The 22,823-nt window shown below is 41.5% G+C and overlaps 1 protein-coding gene across 1 annotated transcript in view; it reads right to left on the minus strand.

The window, feature by feature from the left end:
• The window catches only part of unc5db (unc-5 netrin receptor Db), a 75,753-nt gene extending 53,670 nt beyond the window's left edge, over positions 1-22,083 (minus strand). The window contains exon 1 of the mRNA XM_074670332.1: positions 21,651-22,083. Within this exon, the coding sequence (XP_074526433.1) occupies positions 21,651-21,735 (85 nt within the window). The 5' untranslated portion in view covers positions 21,736-22,083. The remainder of the gene's footprint in view (positions 1-21,650) is intronic.
• Positions 22,084-22,823: the final 740 nt, after the last annotated feature.

Consider the following 22,823-nt stretch of genomic DNA (forward strand, 5'->3'; position numbering starts at 1 on the left):
GGCAGTGGTAGGCTTTGAAGGGACACAAAGCAGGTTGTCTCAACAAACTGATTCACCTTAACAGTGAACAAAGGAAGAGGGAGAAAAGATTCAGAAAAAAAGAGTAATGTAAACCAGCCAGTTGCTCATTTAAGTCTAAGATCTTACACCACTTTACTGAAATAATGTCTTTGATTTTCATGTAACCTAAATGTGTGTTCGACAAATTACTCTCAGATCCCAAATATTCAATACGATCTCATTGAGGTGATATGACTCAACACTTCAGAGCTACATCCATGACTGGAGGCAGATTCTTGCAGTATTCTGTAACAATCTGAGACCTTGTTCCATCTGGCTCTGACCATTATAACTTTTTTACCATTAATTCTCAGCAGTGGTATGTCAAGGTCTCTGGAGGAGTTTGATCACAGCTTTTCTGCTGCAGCCATAATTAGTAAGCTTTTCACCTGCCCAGCAGGGGACGGAGCCAGGAGTCCTCTAACTGCCCGCTACACAGGCCATGAACCTGCAGCTCTAGACTACATCCCTCATGTTCACCATGATTTCTCCTTTAAAGATGAAGCAGATGCAGAAAATACTTCAAGTTCATCAACTGTTGAGTTTGCTCTGCAAGGAGAAAGTTGAGAGTAGGAGGAAGACATCTTGACAACTCGTGAACTGCGAGACCAGAATCATCTACATATGTTTGTCCATTAAATGAAGGCCAATCAAGCAAGCAGCCAGGAGCCCATCCACCTGATTAACATTATTGCGTAATGAAGTTCAGCCCATCAAGGATGTAGGATTTCAGGTGGGCCTTTGGTTTTGACCTGTCTTGGGGAGCATGCTCCCTGGGGCTGGTTGGACCTTCCAGGCCAGTGACACTTTGATGTATGAGCCCCAGTTTTTGCTCCCTCTCCCCCTCAGCCCAGAGAAGCAGGTGTGCTGAGCAGTGCCACTTGATCTGTCAGCTGGACGGGTAAAAATAGCCTCAGAGATTGAACAGAGAGCAGGACTCACTTTACTCTTTGGTGGAAAGTCAATTGACTTTGAAAGGCTCTTTGGATGTTCTCAAATAAAGTGAATTAGCCAAAGTCTTCTCAAGGTCCAACATCTTAGACGCCCTATCAGCTGCCTGTCCAGAAAAAGAGAGGCATACCTTAACATCCTTAACACCAGGTTTTTGTTCTTTAAAAGTAGAACTGTCACTAATTTAACAACACATATGAAATAACCAAGCGTCAATCCCAGGCTGTGAGAAAGAAAGTCTGTGTGGAAGTGCTAATAACTGCACTTCTTAAGAAGTCCACTTGAGGCTGGCTGCAAAAATACCAGAAACCACAGACACATTCAGCCAAAAACAAAAGGCAGAAACAAACATGCTTACAGCCTGGTTAAAGAATGGTTTGGGTCCAAACAAATAAATACTACCTCCATATATTATACAGTCCATGGACCGAACAAGACACTTAATTTCCCCCAGGATAAATAAAGTATTTCTGATTCTGGTGCAGATAAAGCCAATGATCTTCAATAATTCTTGTAGATCCTTCTGCACAACCATCGTTTGAATCCTCTGGGCTTTTCATAAACAGATGCTTGGTGATGTCCTATTCACACTGTGCGGTCCATGTCTATTTCCACTATTAGTCTCTATTTCAGTGTTTTACAGGTGCTCCATCACTGATTATGTTTGTATATTCATATCAGCATTATGTTGAGAGGACCAGCTAACTACTCATAAAAGAGTTGATTGTGTGTTTTACATTTCATATGTAAACTTGTCACATTAGGCGCAGGGGCTGCACAATTTTTGAAAAGAACTACATTTTAACCATTGCACCACTGGTGCACTCCAGTACCATCAACAAGAGCAGTATAGACCCCTGACCTAAGAACAAGTTTCCTTGATAAAAGGGAAAACAATGTTTAGTTATATATGGACACATTGGACCTAGGCAAAGTTAACTATCAGTGTTGTAAAAATGTTAACTTACAATGTTTTAGGGCTGTAAAAAAATTAAGCATTTATCAGATTAATCGCATCATCATGATTAATCTGATAATAAATTTAACACAGTTAACTCATCTGTTGCACAGAATGACTCAAATTTCCTGAAAAGTCACTGGCAATGCATTTTGGGCAGTTTGTCCAAGTAAATTTCAGTGCAAAAAAGACAAACAAAACAAAAACAAAAGAAAAAAAAACAAAGACAAAAACAGAATCATCACATTCATTCATTTTACCCAACGGCTGACTCATAGACAGGCAACCTTTCACTTACACCTACGAACACTTTAAAGTTACCGGTTATTCTGGTGAGCATGCTTTTGGACTGTGGGAGGAAACTGGGGGAATCCACACATGCACGGGGAGAACTTACAAACTCCACAGAGAAAGGCCCACCGGCCAAGCAGGGAATCAAACTGGTGACCTTCTTGCTGTGAGGCTGCGGCACTAACTGTTGCACCACCATGCAGCCCAAAACGGAATAGCTGACCAACATAAAGTATTGTGCACACTCTGCAGGCAGGAGGTTTTTTCTGCTAGCACTTCGGTTAGTTTGACACCCAGTTTGCATCAAACCACCTTCAAGGAACGTCTGAGCCTCAGTAAGTCTACCTTGGACAAATTGACACAAATGCCAAGTGGATTGCAACAAACTCTAGATCCATTAACATGGTCGAGGATGCAGTTTTTACAAAGGTTTTGCAAGTTGCCTCTCAAGATTTATTGTACAAGGCTCTCTATATGTAGACTTTATATAGCCCCAGGGCAACGTGTGATTAATCATGATTAATCACAGAACAGACATTTGATTAACCTGAATTTTTTCTTTTGATCACTTTTTTTTTTTTTTTTTTTTTTTTTTAAGTAAATGAAGTCCAGGAACTACCACAGCTATCTGGTTTTTTTTTGTTGTTTGTTTTTTTGCTTTTTCTTTTGTTTGTTGCTGTTGTTTAGCAGATCGTGGGATGGTCTTTTCTTGCCCTTTTTGTTTGCTGTAAGATCTAAAAATTGCACTACTTAGCAAATTTTCTCTAAAAATCCTTATAAGAAGAGACAGAGAGCATACGTTCATTGCTGGTAAGCTGAAGAGACTCAGTAAGTGGTTTGAACAGCATGTGATCGTTACACCACAAGGGTACTTCTCCTCTTTGTGTTATTTTCTTGGTTCTCTGTGGTACCATTTTTTTTTAGATGTTATTCAGTTTGACATCCAATCACAAAAGCACCTTACAATGTACCCTGATAGGTTTAAACAGATGTTTTTTGACCATGCTTCCGTCAGCTGTACCCTCTCAGTCTCTAAAAGCCCTGGTGTGAATGTGCATGTCAGAAAGTCCTTTAACCCTTCAAGCGAGTGAGTTTGTTGCATCATTACTTTGTGCACATTTGATGAAAGATCTCCTGCTCCTCTTCCACCTGACATGTTATCTAATTTAATCAGTGGTACTAGATGAGGTTCCCTGGAGAGGGCTGGTCTATTAGGAAACTGTGGGTGTTCCAGCAGTGACCGCCACTTAAAGTGCTGGAGCTGTAATTATGATCACTCTCACCATTAAATCACAGCAACAGGCTGCTTAATGTGACTTTCTGGGTGGAAGTGCAAGATCAGATCAGAGTGAGATGAAGCAGGTGGCTTGGTCCTGTGTTAGGCTAATAACTGCACAGCTCATAAATAAAATATGCTGCTGTCTAATGCAGGTTAAGCTGATGGATGAGGGCAGTAAGCATCACAGTCTCAAGCCTGCTGAGACTTTACACTAAATCAGGAGTTAACTGTTCCTCACTTCAAGTGCTGACTCACTCAGTTTCTGAAGTGTTCATTCATAACTTCACAGGCCAAGCTGAACCAAACTGAACCAAACTGAATCAAGAAGATCAGCTCAGAGGATCAAAATCAAGACCAGACATTCCTGATTTCTTTTAGAGAAGAACATGTGAAAGAAAAGGCTGAAGGGGTTTGACTGGGACCACGGCAGAGGGCAGGCAAAAACAATGTCTGGTCAGGACCACTAAGGGCCTGAAGTCATTTTGGAAAAGACTGGAACTTAAAGTTTTATGGAAGAAGTCAGGGCCGAAAAATGCTTGTCAGTTTTGAGAGAAGGGTTTGGGTTATACTTTTACATTCTTCATCTAAATGAAGAATAAATGAAGAGTGAATAATGATCTATGAAGTCTAACACTTCGACAAACTACTGATATTCTGATGGAGACCAATACTATGTGCATATTATTGATTAAAATGTTTATTGATAAGAATCAGAATCAGAATCAGAATATTTTAATGATCCCCAAGGGGAAATTTCATTTCAGTTTCATCCCTTCCAAGACATATAAGAAGACAACCTCAGACATGGGAAAACAAACAGGATTTGGTATTAACCTAGGAGCTGCCAGCTACCCAGCACTCCTTTGCAGTAGGTATGAAATAACAACATTAGGAGAAGAGAGGGGGGGAAAGTTTCAATTCCAGACTGTTCCCCAGCAGGGGCCTTGTTTGAGATCAAGAAAAAAACACCTCAACATATAAGCGCAATGGTAACAACAGACAAAAACAGTTGTGTGTGCCATGTGACTGCATGTGTGTATGTGTAAGCCCATGGGCCTCATCCCCGCCCAGACTCAACAATGTCAGCCGTCTGATGGTGGCCGTGGAGACCACCCCTGACCACCTTTTGATCCAGAGACAAGTTCACAGGAGGAGGGTGTGGTGGGATGGGAGGGGGTATAACATCTGTCTGCATACCATCCAGGAGAGTATGGTGCTTATCAGCCAACCAAGGCCGACGCAGAGGAGCCAAAAAAGAGATAAAAATTCCCAAAACAGTAGCCTGCGTCTTCTGAAGTTTGCAATAAATCAGGAACCGCCAGCTCCAAACAGCAGAAAGCCGTTATCCTCAATCTAAATATGTGGAAATCTTCAACATCCTCGACGCAAAGGATCGACAGGCATATGGTCCTCCAAGTATCCTAGGAGTCAATCGTATACCCAGCTGCAACCATTCCACAGGGGCAGGCTGGCTCCCCTTTGCCCAGTTTCTTGTTGAAAAAATTTGATCAATTGCTTTGAGAAACCAGTCGATCAAATCCATGATTTTAGGTTTTGGATGGGATACAAAGAGAGGCTCTGATAGCTCAGACAAAGACAGACCAAGAACAAGCAGGGCAGATAGGGAGGAGGGAACTTGAGGAAAAGTGTCCACCTTCCTTGAGAGCAGAAGATATTACCTCACCTTCAAGCAGAGAGCAGGGACTAATTAGCGAAATCAGCTGGTGGAGTTTTTGGTTGGAAAGACAACCTGCAGCTTCTTAGCCCTTGGAGGCACGAGTTTAAAATCCCTGTTTTCGGGGATCAGCTCCATGTTACCACAGTCCAAGATTTTGGAAAAAAATATCTTAGAAATGCAGAAACATTAGGCTGTAGAAACACAAGGCTGTTGGAGCAAAGGCACACTCCCCTTTTCAGAGGGCTTCAAACAGTCATCAAATGTAAACTGTTCAAGCTTAATTGAGCTCTGTCTACCAGAGTCAAACAGGTCCAACAGTTCCTCTTAGTTTATCAGCGTGCTAATGAGCTCCCAGTGTGATAGCTTTAATGAAACTAATCAAAGTCCTGTGCTACTGCGAACACCAAAGTAAAGAAAGAGGACTGCTTTTGTTTGTCCTCCTCCTCCTTCTGTTTAATTTGCCTCTCCTGCAAAGAAATGACAGGAACCTGCTGGCGAGTGCGTCACTGGATTGTGCTGAAGTTAAATAAAACACTGGATGGCTCCTGGCAGTGGACCATGTTTGTTCAGTTCTGATTCAGTGTGCCAGAAAATGGGACAAACAAATACAACAGCTGCTGTTGCTTCAGAGCTTATAGCTTAGCGGCTCTGCTGAATGAATACAGCAACAGGTAGCGGTTCAGAGCCCAGGCTGATATCGAGCAAGAAAAACATTTGTTTTGTTGGTAGGACTGTAGAGTAAAAACATGATGGGGTGACTGAACTTCATAGAACAAAGAGGCAGTACTTAAAGGTAGAGTCTGCAGAAAGTCTCCCAAAAAAATAGCATGTCAACTTTCACAGGAATAATCCTGCTTAATTGTCACTTCTGGGCCTCTATACATGTGTGTCAGTGCATGTGTCTGCCTCCAACCCTCTCCTTGGCCTGTATGTTGATGTTTTGGTTGTATTGGGACATTTTTGGGCAGACAGTAAGCGCGGTTACATCAGCCAATCACAGTGCACCCAGTGTGCAAGTGACTTTGCGTGTTGATGATCACAAGCGGATGAAGCTATCCTGAGCGGCTCCAATAACAGACGTAGCATGGAGGAAGAAAAAATTAGACCAAAGTGAAACCATTTTTTTTCCTGCTTTCTGTCAGAGCAGCATCTTAGTCCTGTGGATTCTGACTTAATCGGTTTTAATTTACTGTGGACAAGAGTGCATCAAGGTGGAAAGTTCAGAAGTTTTATGCTTGCGCGCTTGTTTTTGCTCTTTCATTTTGGGGTCTTCAGAGTGCAACAAGAGTCGTGATAGTTTGTGTCGACTCTGTAGACTAATACGTTTTCAACTCATAACAGTTAAATGTCAACATTAATGAGTAAAGTGCTTCACAGCTCTTTAGAAAGTTATTAAAACAGTCAGGCAGCGGTCAGTGTAATCTCCAGTGAGCAATGTCCTGCAATTAATGGGGACACAAGTTTTTGATTGTTTTCCCTCTGGGCTATAGAAAGTCATTCAACAACGCCAGAGAGAAAAACAAAAGGCCATGTCTGGTATAAAGTATTAAAAACGACAAAAGGATGACTCAGAGTTCCTGCATCTAGTGTGACAGGTCATTACATCAGGTGGAAGCATTTGCAGTGTTTGACGATTCATTAATGTCTATCTCTGACTGTAGTAACGTGCATTCCACTAAAATAAAACAAGGAATTCGTTAATGCCTTAAACTTTTGAGTGAAAAAAATAATAATAATAATGACCCATGTTGCATCCAATTAGCATGCTATTCAAACCTTGAGCAGAGGTCCTCACATCAATGCAAATGCTAACAGGAGTGAGTATGTTTGTTTAAAAGCACTTTGCACAAAGGACTTGCAACGCACTACACAAGTACTTATGATACATTGGGTATATATACATCTGTAGAAATACCTGCTCCTGTATAAACACAAATATATATATATATATATATATATATATATATATATATATATATATATATATATATATATATATATATATATATATATATATATATATAGGCATGCAGACTGTTTTCACAAACATTGTACGATCGTAAAAGACTAGGCCGCTCCGTCATAGGATGCCACCTGTGCAACAAATCCAGTAGTGAAATTTCCTCACTCCGAAATAACCCACAGTCACCTGTTAGCTTTATTATAAGAAAATGGAAGAGTTTGGGAACAACAGCAACTCAGCCATTAAGTGGTAGGCCATGTAAACTGACGGAGAGGGGTCGGCGGATGCTGGGGCACATAATGCAAAGAGGTCGCCAACTTTCTGCACCGTCAATTGCTACAGAGCTCCAAACTTCATGTAGCCTTTAAGTTAGCCCAAGTACAGTACACAGAGAGCTTCATGGAGGGGGTTTTCATGGCTCTAAGCCATACATCACCAAGTGCAATGCAAAGCATCAGATGCAGTGGTTTAAAGCATGCCGCCACAGGACTCAAGAGCAGTGGAGATGCGTTTTCTGGAGTGATGAATCACGCTTTTCCATCTGGCAATCTGATGGACCAGTCTGGGTTTGGAGGTTGCCAGGAGAAAGGTACATTTCAGACTGCATTGTGCCAAGTATGAAATTTGGTGGGGGAGGAATGATGGTGTGGGGTTGTTTCTCAGGAGCTGGGCTTGGCCCCTCAAATCCAGTGAAAGGAACTTTGAATGCTTCAGGATACCAAAACATTTTGGACAATTCCATTTTCCCAACCATGTGGGAACAGTTTGGAGCGGGCCTCTTCCTCTTCTGACCTGACTGTGCACCATTGCACAAAACAAGGTCCATAAAGACATAGATGACAGAGTCTGGTGTGGATGAACTTGATTGGCCTACACAGAGTCCTGACCTGAACCCAATAGAACACCTTTGGGATGAATTAGAGCGGGGACTGAGAGCCAGGCCTTCTCCACCAACATTAGCATGTGGTCTCACCAATGCACTTTTGGAAAAATCATGAAAATTACTATAAACACAGTCTTCAACCTTGTGGACAGGCTCCCCTGAAGAGTTGAAGCTGTAATAGCTACAAAAGGTGGACCGACATCATATTGGACCCTATGAGCTAGTAATGGGATGGCACTTAAGTTCATATGTGAGTCAAGGCAAGTGAGCAAATACTTTTGGTAATACAGTGTTTTACACACACACACATATATATATATATATATATATATATATATATATATATATATATATATATATATATATATATATATATATAGATAGATAGATAGATAGATAGATAGATAGATAGATAGGTAGATAGATAGATATACAAAATATATTTACAAAACTGCAGATTACCACAATCCTCTCATAGGAGAGGAAAAAAGTGATTTTCTTTGAAAGGCATCTAAAAAATTGCTATCAACCTTTTTCTGCCTCAGCTTTTCAGTTAAATTGCAACATGAAGTTAAAGACATTTTCAGCCCTGTTCCCAATTTACACCCTTTTAAATTCAAGATATTGTACTTCAGGAAGTACACTGCCATGAAATTCACTGTGTACACTCCACACTTCCTGGAACAGTGCACGAAATGTTACAGTGTCAAATCAAACTCTGCAGCATTGCACTTACTGGAAACTAGGATTGCATTTCAAAACCCTTAACTGCAGTTTTTCTGCTTTTCGCTAATTACATCCATCAACCACTGTTTGATTCACACGTAACCTATACGTCGACCGTTGGGTGTGAAAAGTGTCCACCTTTCCACGCTCAACTTTTAGACTGTTTTGCAGGGCCGGTCCTTGCCCAGGGCGCCATCTGCTGGTGGGGGCGTGAATAAACATTGGTTCAGTGTTCATTTGCTGGCGTGAAATGCAAGACAAGGAGGAATGTCTGACCGATGCCGTCTTGGCCCCTTTATTGCTGGACTTGTAAGTACTTGTTGATTGTGTACCATCCGTTTACGGTATTCTTGAGAACGTACCAGTATGTAGATTTGTTTAGACCTATTTCAAGTGTGTGATATTGCCAGCTCATGCTTGTCATTACTTTTATTCACTTCATCGCTTCAACAGGACGAGCAGAGGGGCGACTTCACGATAATAAAACCAGTTGAACTTAGCGATTTTAAACATCGTCATTTTGTCAAAATTAAACAAATTACCTATCCATCATGTAAACAGCCACTGAAGACAGAGGAATACGTCTGAGGGGCGTCCTGGCTTCTGTGATTGGCCTACAAAACAAATGCATGTGACCGGCAGATCTGTACCTTTACGGCAATATGCACGTGCTAGCGCTCATGGGTAGTTGAGTTCTCTTTCCAGTCCGGTTTGCCTTGGTTGTATTGTTTTGTTGATTATTTTAATGACAGGAAGTGGGATGTTACCATGTTGTAATAGAGAGAGAGGTTTTTGGAATTGCACTCTTACCCCCCCAGGGACTTTTGCACTAAACTTGGAAGTGTTATTTAATTTTATCTATTTTTATTATGGTTCTAAATATTCCAATGATGTGCATTTTTTTGCTAATTGCACTGTTTGATTTGCTGTATTGTTTTCATTTTCACAAAAGTTTTGTTTGTAAAGTTTTAGTGTGCATTGAAGTAATAAAGAATGTATTTATGTTTATCTTCACAATTTTTAATGTATTTATTTTATTGTATGTATGTTTGCGTGTTTGCCGCAGAGGGTGGAGGGCAGGGGGTGGCACGTTTTTTTCTTTTTTTTTCTGTCAAAGTGAACACACTTAAAAATATGCACCCAAAATAGTAAGTGTACGTGCAGAGGTTTTTGGTTATGGACACAGCATTTTTGAGGCAGGGCTTTTAGACTCTTTGCAGACTGCTTCAGGGTGCCCACCTGTCAACCAGTCAGTCACCTTAAGTGGGCAAAGTTTAATAACATCAAAAACACAATGTATTAAAAATTCACCACGTACAGAACAGTGTGTGCTGATGTTATTAGCTGTTTCATTAAAAAAAGCTCAGTATTTCAACTACATAACACCATTTATCTCATCTAGCAGAGCAGCCTTTTGTGCTCAGCTGTGCTTGTTCTGACCAGGTTGAGTGTGCACCATGAGGGGCCCCTGAGAATTACTGCCTAGGGCCCCAATAAAAAAAATTTCCTCTCGATAGGGGAAATGACCTGAGGAAGAATCTTATTTTGGCAGCACAACCTGCTGAAGGACATCTATTACAGTAATAATGTCCCACAGCAGGAGCCCGTGACACCTCCTCTTCATCATTATCCCCTCATTGATTTTCTCCAGTGGTGGTCTACCCAAGCCGGCATCTGAACCGCCAAATTGGGAGACGTGAGATATCTGCCCATCTATTCAGTTTGATGTTTTATTCATAACAGAGACAAGGAGGAAAAAACAAAAAATATGAAATACAATACAATACAAATACAAAAACAAATTGGCTCAACTTGGAATAAAAGCTCAGGTCAAGCTCCTTTTAAAGAGTTTCAATCCTGTTGTTGCTGAAATCATTTTTATAAGTGTTGATCAGACTGATCAGATTAGTTAAGATCAACTCAAACAGTTATCTGTCTGAGCTTTTTTAGATTGAAAAAACCTCTCTTTACCAACAAGTCCTGCTGATACTGGTGCTAAGCAATATAAGGAGATTCATATCACGGTATTTTTTAATTCAAAGAGGGATTGTCACAATATTTCTCTCATTCAGTGATTTACCCTAAATATCCATGTGATATCAAACGGGATGCCAGGGGTCTGCCGCTGCACCACGTTCCCTCCTCATTTCTAGTTGCATTGGTTGTTATGTTGAAATAAACAAAGGCATTCTGGGTATGGTGTGTTAGCTGTAGCTCAGCTAAACAGCTGGAAGAGGTTAAGCACACTGTGAATAAAAAAAAAATTGAGGAGGATAAAAAAAACAGAGTGCCAAGCGACACATGGCAAGAACATGTGGCCAGGAGAGGAGCAGTGTCCTCCAGCGGGGCAGACTGAGGAGGTACTTGCTTGTTGTTCTTGTCATACGCCAGGCCTTGAGCAAATGCCCCCAGCCCCTTTTGCCTCATTTCACCTGCGTTCACACAGGTGAAATGAACAGAAATGGAACATCACTGACCAGAATCAGACAACCATAATGTCAAACATTTGACCTATTTTAAAATGAACCTATTTTCAATTAATGTCAGATGTTTTACAACCAGAAACCTTGGTGGTGGTGGTGGTGGTGGTGGTGCAGCGGCAGCCTCTGATGTGCCTCACAGGGGAGCCAGTCTGTGCCTGTTATGGTAAACACACGTCAGCAACACACTGGTATGGCGGTATATGAAAAAAATGGAACTGTATAGAATAGTAGGGATGGTATATCACACACACCATTAGAAGGGTTCATCATCAAAAGTCCCTGATAAACTCCAGTTTATTTAGAATCCAGTTCCTCATCCAGTTATTCTATTTCTTCTTCCCCGAAAGTTTAGCTTTTTCTTGCAGTGTGCTATGCTAAACTGCTAGCCACAGTAAGGTATTGCTGCCAAAATGCCGTGTTGACATTATCTACCAGCTGTGATCATAGGCTGCAGCCCATCTAAACAAATGAAGCTATAGCGTAAGTTCAGTCAGGAAGACTGTCTGGGTGTTCCTTTCATTCATTCACTCTCTCATCAGCTGTCTAGGAGGAAGGCGTGCCAGTTCTTTCTATCCAATCACAACTTCCCTGCTTCATTGGTTAGCCAATCATCACGAAGCTGTCAAATTTTAAATTTTGCCTTGTCTGCTGTCAGTTGTCTTTCAGGCTCTGTGCGCTTCCCACCTCCTCCCCATGCACCTCCAGGTCACGTCCCTCCTCCTTCCGACGCACCTTCAGGATCTTCCTCACCTGTCAGCTCACAGCTCTATGGTCTTCATCGGCTCTCCAAGTCCCATTCTCTCAAGACTTTGTACCACCACCAGTGTCTAGGCCCCATGGGGGGATATTCATAATTTGTCATGAGTTCTGCTCCTGTGTACATTTATCATTCACATGGTTGATGGGGTCTAACCGCCAAATCTGTTATTATTATACATTATATCATTAAACCTGTTCATAATCCTTTCTGGTGTAAGTCTCTCCTGATTGAAATAAAAGCTGTGGTCAGATGCTCCTTATGGAACCCGATGGAGCCTGAGGGGAACTGCAGAGAAGAAAAAGACAAGCTGGACAAAAACAGGTTGACCAAGCTTACAGTGGGATTGGCGTATGCTTGCAAAAATAGACTTGCAGAGTGGCCATAACAGCCACTATGTGAATGCACTGATTGATTAAAGAGGCATCACAGCACAGCGTAATGTGTGGCACTGACAGACCACGGCGCGTACAGTACATGGAATTTGGGGGTTTCAGCCTTTGTCTGAAACACTTTTTTTCTGTCTCTTTAAGATTAAGGGCTCTAATTTTGTGGCGCAGCGCAGGGGTCGCAAGCCTGGCGCACCCTGCGGAGTGCTAATTTCGTGCGGCACACCGCCATGTGCTGCCAATTTGACAATTTGGTAGACCGTCTGCGCAGAGGTGGGTGTGACGGCGCACCAGGGGGAGGTGTCAGCAGATTCATGTTGGCGCAGTGACAATTTCGTGCCAAAAAAGTGCGCTGAAAGCTCGCCAGCTCCAACCTGGTCTATCCTCGGCGCAAAGCGGAGCGCACCCTGCGCAGCTGTAATTTGGTGACAGGCGCACATGTGCGCACATGTCATCAAAGCCTCAGAGGCAGGTTTCCAGAGTGTCAGGCACATTTTAATGCAGTAAACAATCACAGCAATCACTATTTAATGTAACCGTCTGAACCAGCATATACATTTATATCTATATTAACTGTCCCGTCACATCTGATGTCAGATGAAAGCCGTTTGTCATAATGGAAAGTTAACCTGACGGCAGCTGGAAGTTTGATGCACATCTTACAATTAAACAATAAACAGCCTTAACATCTGATACTGAGTATATATCTGGTTGTCTCATTTCATTCAATTCAAAGAGAAGAGGGAGAGAAAAGACCAAGTAAAAAGAGACAAAATAAATGTATGTCACTCAGGATTTACCCGTGATTTCCCATATTTCTCTGTTTTAGTCTTTATTTTTACTGTGATCTAAAAAGATGGAGTACATTATTGTAAGGAGGATGAGGTGGAGACACTGGGAGAGTATACAGTATATCACCAAAGGTATTGCTATTTGGCAATGACAAACCAGGAGTGCAGGTGGATCAAAAGTATTCTGAATGGATAAGCCAGCTGTGTAACTGTCTCTTCATTTTGTACTCCTATTAATGACAAAGGAACAGATCAAATCTGTCCCGGGAGCTGGCCCACAAGGTGACGAGCTTCGTGTCTGATGCGCCCTGCTGTCCTTTCTCCTGCTGCAGCCACAGCGGCTCTGACCGTCTCCACTACCAGCACTCTCTCCGCAGTGCTGGGGATCACTCAGACCAATCAGATGCTGCGTCTCGGCCGCAGGGCATTTAAAGGCGAGGAGAGGCGCTCATTTGATTGGTGAAACAGCGCTCGGCTGTGTTTAACCCACTCACGGCTTTTCTCCTCCCTCTCTGCCATTTGCGCAGAGGAAGGCGTGGACTGCTCTACAAAATTAGAGCCCTTAGTATTCAACAAACCCTCTTCACTCTGAATGGCCAGCCCAATGGAGACCTATCAGGGGCAGAACTATGGGAAGACCTTGGTGTTTGAGGCCTGCGCCTCCAACGTTTCATGAACCAGTTAGGAGATCAATGTGATCATCTTGTCATTTCAGCAAGTGATGTGAAGATCAGGTGATATTTTTTAGAACAGAGCATTTTGATCAATTCATGAAGGGGGAACAAGATTACTTCCAGTTTAATGTGAATACTTGTGAGATTGAAATTTTTCTATACCTGCATAATGAAAAAAGAATGTTTGATAACTCGGTTAATTATCTGTTCAAATAAATATGAAACATAACCTAATATAGTCAAAATAAAGGACTGACAAAACTTTTTGGATTCTGTAATTTTTTGTGGATAAACAGCTGTTTGATTCACTTTCCAGTCCAGGCACATTTTCACCCAAAGCAGCCTTGCTATGAAGACTTATTCTAGGACTGTCAGGAAAATATGAGAGAGTCTCTTTCCTCTGAAAGAAAATTTTACTTTGACCTTCATCATTTTTCATGAAAACCCTGAAATAATAAAACCACTTCAGAGAGTTGTGTGAATTTTTTGAACTGCTGTCCTGATTTCGTCTTTTTCCAACATAAAGAGAAACAATCAGCAGTAAGGTCAGGGGTGAGCTCAAACCCTGAAGACTTGAAGAGTCCACACGTCAAATGAGTTTGCAGCAACAGACGGAGAAGCACTACACGCCATGTGGTGACGGCTGCATCAGTGACACATAACACAATTTAGTGTTGCTGTTTGGTGCTGACGGGTATCCACGGCTAGAGGCTGTGTGACATCATGGTTTCTGCAGCAGGGCAGACACCAGCAGCCTCAACATTTACACATATTCCTGTTAGCATTACCATAATGAGACATGGCCGAACAGCATGTTGACATTCTGGCAAATTAACAAGGAGACATGATGAAAACCCAATCAAACATCAGTCTTTACATGAAACTTTACATTATTCAACTTGTTTTTTATATCTTTATTTTTTTTTAATCATTTTTTTGCCAATCTCTGCAGCTTTTTGAGTAATTTAATCGATTACACCGTAAAGCCCAATTAATAAATAATTTATCCAAATAGGTACAAAAGTTGACCTTATAGGATAATGTTTCCTGTGACTTCAATTTCTTAAACTTTTTTTAAAAATTCATTTTATTTTCAGGTTTTTAGTTTTTTATGTCACTTTATCATTGATTTATTTAATTTCTTTGATGCTGGAAGGTGCAACATTTAAGATCCCTTGTCTTAAACCTCTGACCACAGTGTTCTGTCTCTCTCCTTCACCTTTCTTTCAAAATTAGCTTTAGTAAATTTAGTTTTATACCATAAACTGGCATTTTAAATAGACATGCACCGATTGATCAGTGCTGATTTCCTTATTTTTGGGGGAATTGGTGATTGGCCCGTCCTTACATATGAAACTGATCTTATAAACCTCCAGCCAGCCATTGTTGCTTTTTGCTCTGAGACCTAAAACTCAGGACCCTTTATTGGTTGTTTAAGTGAAAACATTAAGATTTTATTGTTCACAGGTATTGATCAATAATTTTCACTAAAATAAGATTGGAACATTGAAGGTATATGCTGTTAGTTATAAAAAAAAAAAAAATTAGTATCAGCCCAAATTAGCATCGGCAGATCAGGCTTGTTAAAATCAGTGATAGGCCAGAAAATTGTGATCGGTGCACGCCTACTTTTAAAGTTCGCTGAACTTGTCTAGGCATCATTAGCTCAGTTCCATTACACTTTTTTGCAAAATCTGATGGTGCGGCCACACCAAACGTGAATTTGCGGCGCGATTACATACAAAGTCAATGCAAAGACGCATTTAGCCGCCGATTCGCCTCGGGGCGTTTGGTGCGGCGCGTTTGGAGCGTTCACACAGTCACGTGTTTGGGCGGTAGACGCGAATTTGCTCGAGTTCAAAATATTGAACTTTTGACGTGAATTCGCGTGAAGGCTTGCCGTGGCCACCAATCAGCGATGACATTCCCCCACGATGTCATTGTTTTGATGACGTTGGGGGCAACCGCCGCCTGCTCCGGCTCCAACTCCGCCGGATGATGGAGGAGAAAACAATCTGTGCGGTGTGTCATCATCTAGAGTTCTACGATACGACGTGTGTACTCTACAGAGACCAGAAAAAAAGGATCAGGCTTGGTTGAAAGTCTCTGAGGAGACAGGTTTTGAATGTAAGTTCTGTAAACATTCGTTCCCTGCTGGATCTGCCTGCACGGGCTATCACTGAGTCCGACTGTGTTTTCCTCAGCGGAGTTTTGAGCCTGATAGAGAGGAGGAAAGAGAGGCAGGGGCAGAGCCAGGGAAAAGATGGAAGTTCTCTGCGGTCCTCTCTTTCCTTCACCTCTTCATTATCCCCAGGGAGACCTCCAGGAACATGGGTCGGGGGTTCGAGTGGTCGGGGGTTTGGGGGGTCGGAAGTTCGGGGGCGGCGCGTGACAGGCGATTCGCGGGAATAAATTTGCGTGTTCGCGTTTGGTGTGGCCGCGGCATAAGAAATACTTCTAAATTTATGATAAAGTACAACTGTGTCCTGCTGGTGTTTCCATTGTGACAAGAATTGAGAGATTAAATTTGAGAAATGCAGAAGTAGGAAGGGGGACTGCAGACGGTGGTAACCATGGATATCCCAAACATTCTAGGAGCCAGAACTGACATTTTGATGGGTGTTAATGTTGTTGGACAAGAGTGTTGAAATAAAGTAACATCTGTCCAGATGCTGCAGTCATCATCTCCAGCTCACCTACTCTTTCACTCACACATAAACACGCCCCTCAGCCCCTCCTCCTGCTGCACTATGTCCCACTCACAGCCTTCCTGATACCTTCACTGATGGTGAAAATACCATCATCTGCACTGAACATGTAACTGACAGCAGAGCTTTTACAATATGAATGCCAGAGACTGTATGTGTGAAAGTGGCTGCATACAACAGACTTCTGGTAGTGAATCGTGGCCGAAGGTGAGAGCGATACATCTATTATTCACGTCTAGTTACATTTTTTCTTCAACACTGAAACTTCCACCTATGAGAGCGTAAAAACTTTGAATCAAATTGTTGAAGGTTTTTCAACATTTTGGTGTTTCCATTACCTTTTTTTTGTTTGTTTGTTTGTTTTTGCACAATTCTAGTTGTAATGGAAGCAGACTAGTATGCTTGTAAAGTTTTACTTGGTGATTGCAATAATAAATTTGTTTCAACCCTCAGTTGCAGCCTTGGTCCACTGATGAAATTGCACACCCATAGACCAGGCGGCTCAGGTTCACTTCAGACCTGAGGCCCTTTTCTTCCTGTCATTCCCCGACGCTCTCACCCAGTTTCCTGCTTCATCCAATGTCATATACTCTGAAAATAATGTTGAATGAACCCAGAAACCCACTGCAGGAGAAGTCCTTGATTGAGTGTTGGGGTGAGGAAAGCAGGTCACTGTTATTACTCCCCTTATCAAAATCCCAGAATCAAGTCGGCTGGCTTCACCTTTAGGAGCAAGCTGCTCAAATGCAGCGGCACAATACAGTGATAACACTTCTACCTGATAATGTCATGCAAACTGTAATTCATGCTCAAATGTCAAACTACCTCAACAGTTAAATGAATAACAGGAAACATTTCCCAACAAGACAACAACAAAACAGAACTCAAATATCCATCCACCAGATGACATCAGATTCACCATGGAGATGAAACACTGAATTGTTTTGCCCTCAATCCAACAGAGGACTTTATACATCCATGCTCACAGGAAGAAGAGTGTGACAAAGCCATACTGCTGTGACCTCAATCTATTCCTGAACCCACTCTATCCACTGGCTGACATGCAGTGAGTGCAAAAAACACGACCCCGGTTTCAAAAGCATCGCTGCACAAACTCAGCGCTGACCTACAGTGAGTACACGACAGGATACGTGTGCAGAGAAGGACGAATATTACCCCAAGCATCAAAGCATCACAATAAAAAGGACTTGGAGGTTAGTTAACATGTTGAGCAGAGGGTTCCAACATTTTCACACATTTCCACATTTGATTTTGTGGAAATGAAAGCAGCTCTTCTTGACATGTATTAACAGTAAAGTAACACATGAATGCTCTTTTAGTGAGCTGTTTCTTTAGTGATTTCTGTAAAGATCAGTCTGGGTGTGGTCAAACACCCTTGTTCCATCATCTCAGACTGATGAAACCAAACCTCACCTGTCCCCCAGGTGTCTCTTAATACCAGATGATCAGTGGTCAGTTTTCTGCAGTGTTACGTGCTGCGTAAACATCAGCAAACTCTGCTTCTGACCAAGGAACATGTTCTCCAATAGGGGGCGGTATGAGGAAAATATGTCAGGATGTTTTTATGTAAGGATCAGGATCTGGATTTATCAGGATTGTTTTTCAAATTCAGACTATTTTAACCCACAAACAACATTTTTAGCCCAAAATATTTTAAAACCTGTTTGATGAATTATTCTGTTTCATTTCATAACTTTAAGCTCATCTTGTGTCCTACAATGCATTTACATATACATGCATTTAAATGCATCAGATGTAAGAGTTGTTGAGTTTCTGCAGCGTGTACAGAGCTTTAGCTTTATACAATTAGCCTACACACAGTACAAATGTAGTTTAGTGAGATCTTAAGGCTGGTACACATTACAGGATTATCCAAAACGAGACACATTCAGGGAACACACACTTGATGAGAACAAAAGACACATCGCACAAGATTTCTCTCTCCTGATCTTACAGTGTGTGGTCTGCACTCTGACAACACCCAACACCAACAGATTCTTCAGCAGAGCTTCAGTTTCTTCACGCTCAATGTTCCAAATTTTGCGTAGTAAAACGTGACTTTGGTGAAAACTAACATGACAGACGTACAAAAAGCAAAGATGTTTGTTTCCGGACTCTAGAATTTCGAAAAACACACAAAAGAAAAAGGATAATGGAAAAGGTTGTGGAGACGGCAGGGATACGGGCTGTATGAACAACAATGCGAGTTGGAGGTGAGTAAAGGGGCTTTAAGTATTACCAGCGTTCCCACTCTTTTCTATAGATTTTTTTCCAGGACATTTCAAGGACATTTCCTATACTTTTCCAGGACGTTTTTAACCCCCCTCCCCCGGACACACGCACACTTTGCAGTGTCCTTTTCTAAGGTTGGACCATAGATTTTGTACAAGATGTTTGTTTACAAGATGTGCAGTCTATGGCTGCTATCATATATTTCAAATAATCTCTTACATTCATAGAAATTATGACAAATTAATAGTAGAATAGGGCAATCACATCCACAGCTTCCAGTGACACATAAACAACTTAAGTTACAATTTTGGTTTAAGCAATTCTCACCTCAGCTTTTCATTTTCTCCCCCCTCCTTTCCTGTACTTACTCTACAGAATATGTTTGGTTTTTAATAATCACCAAAAACTGTTTCCTTTTTTTCATCTCTGTTTAATGCAGTTGCTTTTGAACATCTTATACCTGCATTTCCAAGGCCAAAATACTTCTAAATTTAATATGAACTTGCAGTGTAAAAATGTTAACATAAAACAAACCAATGCATTTTAAAAAAAAATGTTCCTCCAAAAATAGTTGTTGAATCTGTTCCTGACTCTCCTGCAGGTTTTCCAATGTTTTTGCTAGAGTTTGCAGCTCTTCTTTTTTCTCTGTCACTCTTCTGTGAAATGCATTTGATTTAGTCAGTAACGTGAAGTGGTTTTTTTTCTGCATTCACTGCCATTTCATCTGCCTCTTTTGGCAGCTTTTGTGTGGTGTCTTACTATTATAAATGTATGCTTTAGAGTTATAGTAATTTATTTTTTTATCTTAATTTAATCTGACTTTTTATATCTAGATTGTTTGACTTACTGTTTAAGTAGCTTAGATTGTATTTTGCTATTTTTTATTTTTATCACCATTTCATCTATCTATCTATCTATCTATCTATCTATCTATCTATCTATCTATCTATCTATCTATCTATCTATCTATCTATCTATCTATCTATCTATCTATCCATCTCCAATAGATAGATAAAGGTACAGGGGAAAGCTATATAAATTTCCAGGACCATTCAAGCTTTTCCAGGACATTTTACGTTTTTTCTCATTTTCCATACGTTTTCCATGACTGAAAAACTGGTTGATCATTTTCCAGGTTTTCCAGGTTTTCCAGGACGCATGGGAACCCCGATTACAGATAGATTTCTTACTTCCTCTTCAGTCAGTCAGCTGAGTCAGCTCGCGTCTTGATTGGTTTTGCTCCAGTACACGTGACATTACACGTTGTACCTGCTCGGCTCCTCTCAGAGCACCCCACACACTACAGGATTTTTAGTAGCAAATATTAAACATGCTCATTATCTATGATCTCTCAATCGGAGGCCTTCAGAGGGCCTCTGACTGGACAAAATTGCTCTTAACACACCCCACACCACAGGAAAATCACACAAGATGTCATCAGACAATCGAGCCTTTGCTGGCTTTGATTCTGAAGGGGGAGATCGGGACAAAAATCAGCCCCATTATCCTGTAGTGTGTACCCACCTTTACTAGATAGAGTGGTTTGATTTGTGACCTTGACAAAAAATATAAATGTACACATCATTTTAAACATGATTCATTTCAAGGATAATAAACACGCCACAAGATGAAAGATGGGGGCCGAAAAGTGGTTTGCACGTGTTGAAGTGGTTTGCACGTGTTGGCAGGAGGCACGGTCACCCCCCTTTCATGGCCCAAATGTTGAGAAACTCATACTATAGTGCCCACTTTGGAGCCAAAACACCCAATAAAGAGCCCTTTGAGGCCAAAAATGCAGTCAAAGTGCCCTCTCGGGAGCCAAATATGTGCCTAACTGCCCTCTTGGCTGGTTAAAACATGATAAACATGTCTAAAGTGCCCTCGAAACCATGTGGTATGTGCCCTCTTCAATGGCGAGAAGGGTCTGTATTTGTCTTTTGTTTTTGTATTTTTTTTTTTCACCCCTGCCCTTCAAAAAGCCTGTGCAAGCCACTGGGACCATGTAAAAATGAACCCCAGGTCTGGCTTAAACCTGCGTGTTACTCACTGCCTGAGTATGATGCTGGCATAATGAGGCTCATGGCTGATATCTTCATAAACATCCCCCTCTGGACTCTTTGTTAGAAAATGTGAGTAAAGTAGTTTATGTTCTTCTAAACTGCATTAGTTAATGGATTTATAGAAATCAATCCGACATCATATTGATATTCACTCATCAAAGAATCAATCAAGCAATAAATGTCTAAAAGGTTTTGTGCAGTAGAAGCAAATCCTGTTGTTTTCTCAATGGACTTGTCTATGGAAAGTGTCCCACACTCTAATTCCTCTTCAGGAAATGAAAGAAAGAAAGACGCCCTTACACCGTCACTCCCACAGAGAAAAATCCATGGACATGCCTGTTGCACAAGTGTACCTGCACCACAGCTTTCCCTGGATGCAGCCTCGTCATAAATTTCTAAAGTCAGCAGAAGCACATCGAGAAACACTGAGGGGACTCAGGGGATCACAGAAAATGTAAACAATGTGTGAACTTGACAGTGTACGGTGTGGTTTAAGGTTTAACAACCACGTTTTAAAAAGAACAAGGAACCATAAGTCAGTGAAGTTAACCAACATCCGCTGAAATTTCGCCATGTAACTTCAACAAAACCCTGAAACAAAAAACTAAATCTGTAAGAATAAAAAAGGTGACAGGGTTCACGTCAAGGGTGGCACAGAAGAAGGCGTCTGAGCATCACAGGATAAAAACGTTTCTGAGCCACTGGCAGCGAAAGCAGCCATGCATGAAGGCGCACTGAGTGCTTACCTTTCCGGATCACGGTCACGGCGCAGTAAATCAGAATGAGGAGGGCTGTCGTGGGGAGGTAACGTCCTTTTGTCAGCGCACCCATACCCGCGTGTAGCTCTTTGAGAAAACGCTTTCGGTGTGAAGATGCTCCGGGTATCTGCTTCCTTCCCTCGCCTCATCCGCACTGTGAGAGCATCAGCGCAGTGTAACTTCTTCCAGCAACAGGGAGGGTTATTGATTTGCTCTCAGGCTGGAGAGATGAAAGGAAGGAAGGGATGAGATGTGGAGGACAGTGGATCGAAGGGGAAGAAGAGACTTCTCCTCGCGATGCGTGTGTGCGCGCAGCGTGAGAGCTGTGCGCAATGTGTGAGAGTTCCCCTCTTTTCAAGGCGGCTTCACCCCGCAGCCTGCATCGGGTTTGACCAATGACGAGGGGCACGGACAGATGGAGGGAGAGAGAAAGGCTAGACGCACTCAGTCGATACCTTTGCAAAGACTGTTAGTGTCGGCAGGGGCGATTTTAGGGTCAGACTATCGGGGTGCTCAGCCCCTGGAGAGATTGTGATGAAGGAGTTTCTTGTAACATTTCCTTTTTCCTCCCCTGAACCACACAATTTAAAAAAAAATCTCTTCAGCATGTTTCTATTCACAACAATAATAATCTGTAACTTCTGTTTTGCACCACACAATCAATCTTATCTGTATTGGTGCCAAATCATGATCTTTATCTCATGACACTTTCCAAAAATCATTATCAGGTTGAGACCCGTTTACGTTAATAACATTTTATTAGCAGAAACACAACACCATGTGTAAAATGAGAAACATTCAGATGAAGAAAATGATGTCTGAATGAAGAAAATAAATATTGGCTGCTTTGACATATTTTCTAGAACTGATGAAATATTTCAGGAGATGGTTTAAAGGTCAGGAGACACAGTCAGTCGAACACTGTCCTTACACACTTTATATATTATCAGAGGTTTTCTTAGAATTATGTTCTGTTTTACAGTCATATCTATAAAATACAGAATTCCCTGTCTCATCTGAGAAACAGATGCTTATAGGTAGGGCCCATTATTCACGTTTACAGCTTTAAAATGACTTTTAATTCAAATTGACAGTAATGATAAATACAAAAGTCAGTGAGTCACTCATTTATTACTTTATTTGGTGGCTGGAGTGAGAAAT

The sequence above is a fragment of the Halichoeres trimaculatus genome, unplaced genomic scaffold (assembly GCF_033239565.1).
Source record: "Halichoeres trimaculatus isolate MK-OKI-2021-1 unplaced genomic scaffold, fHalTri1.1 fHalTri1_scaffold_5, whole genome shotgun sequence".
Classification (NCBI taxonomy): Eukaryota; Metazoa; Chordata; class Actinopteri; order Labriformes; family Labridae; genus Halichoeres; species Halichoeres trimaculatus.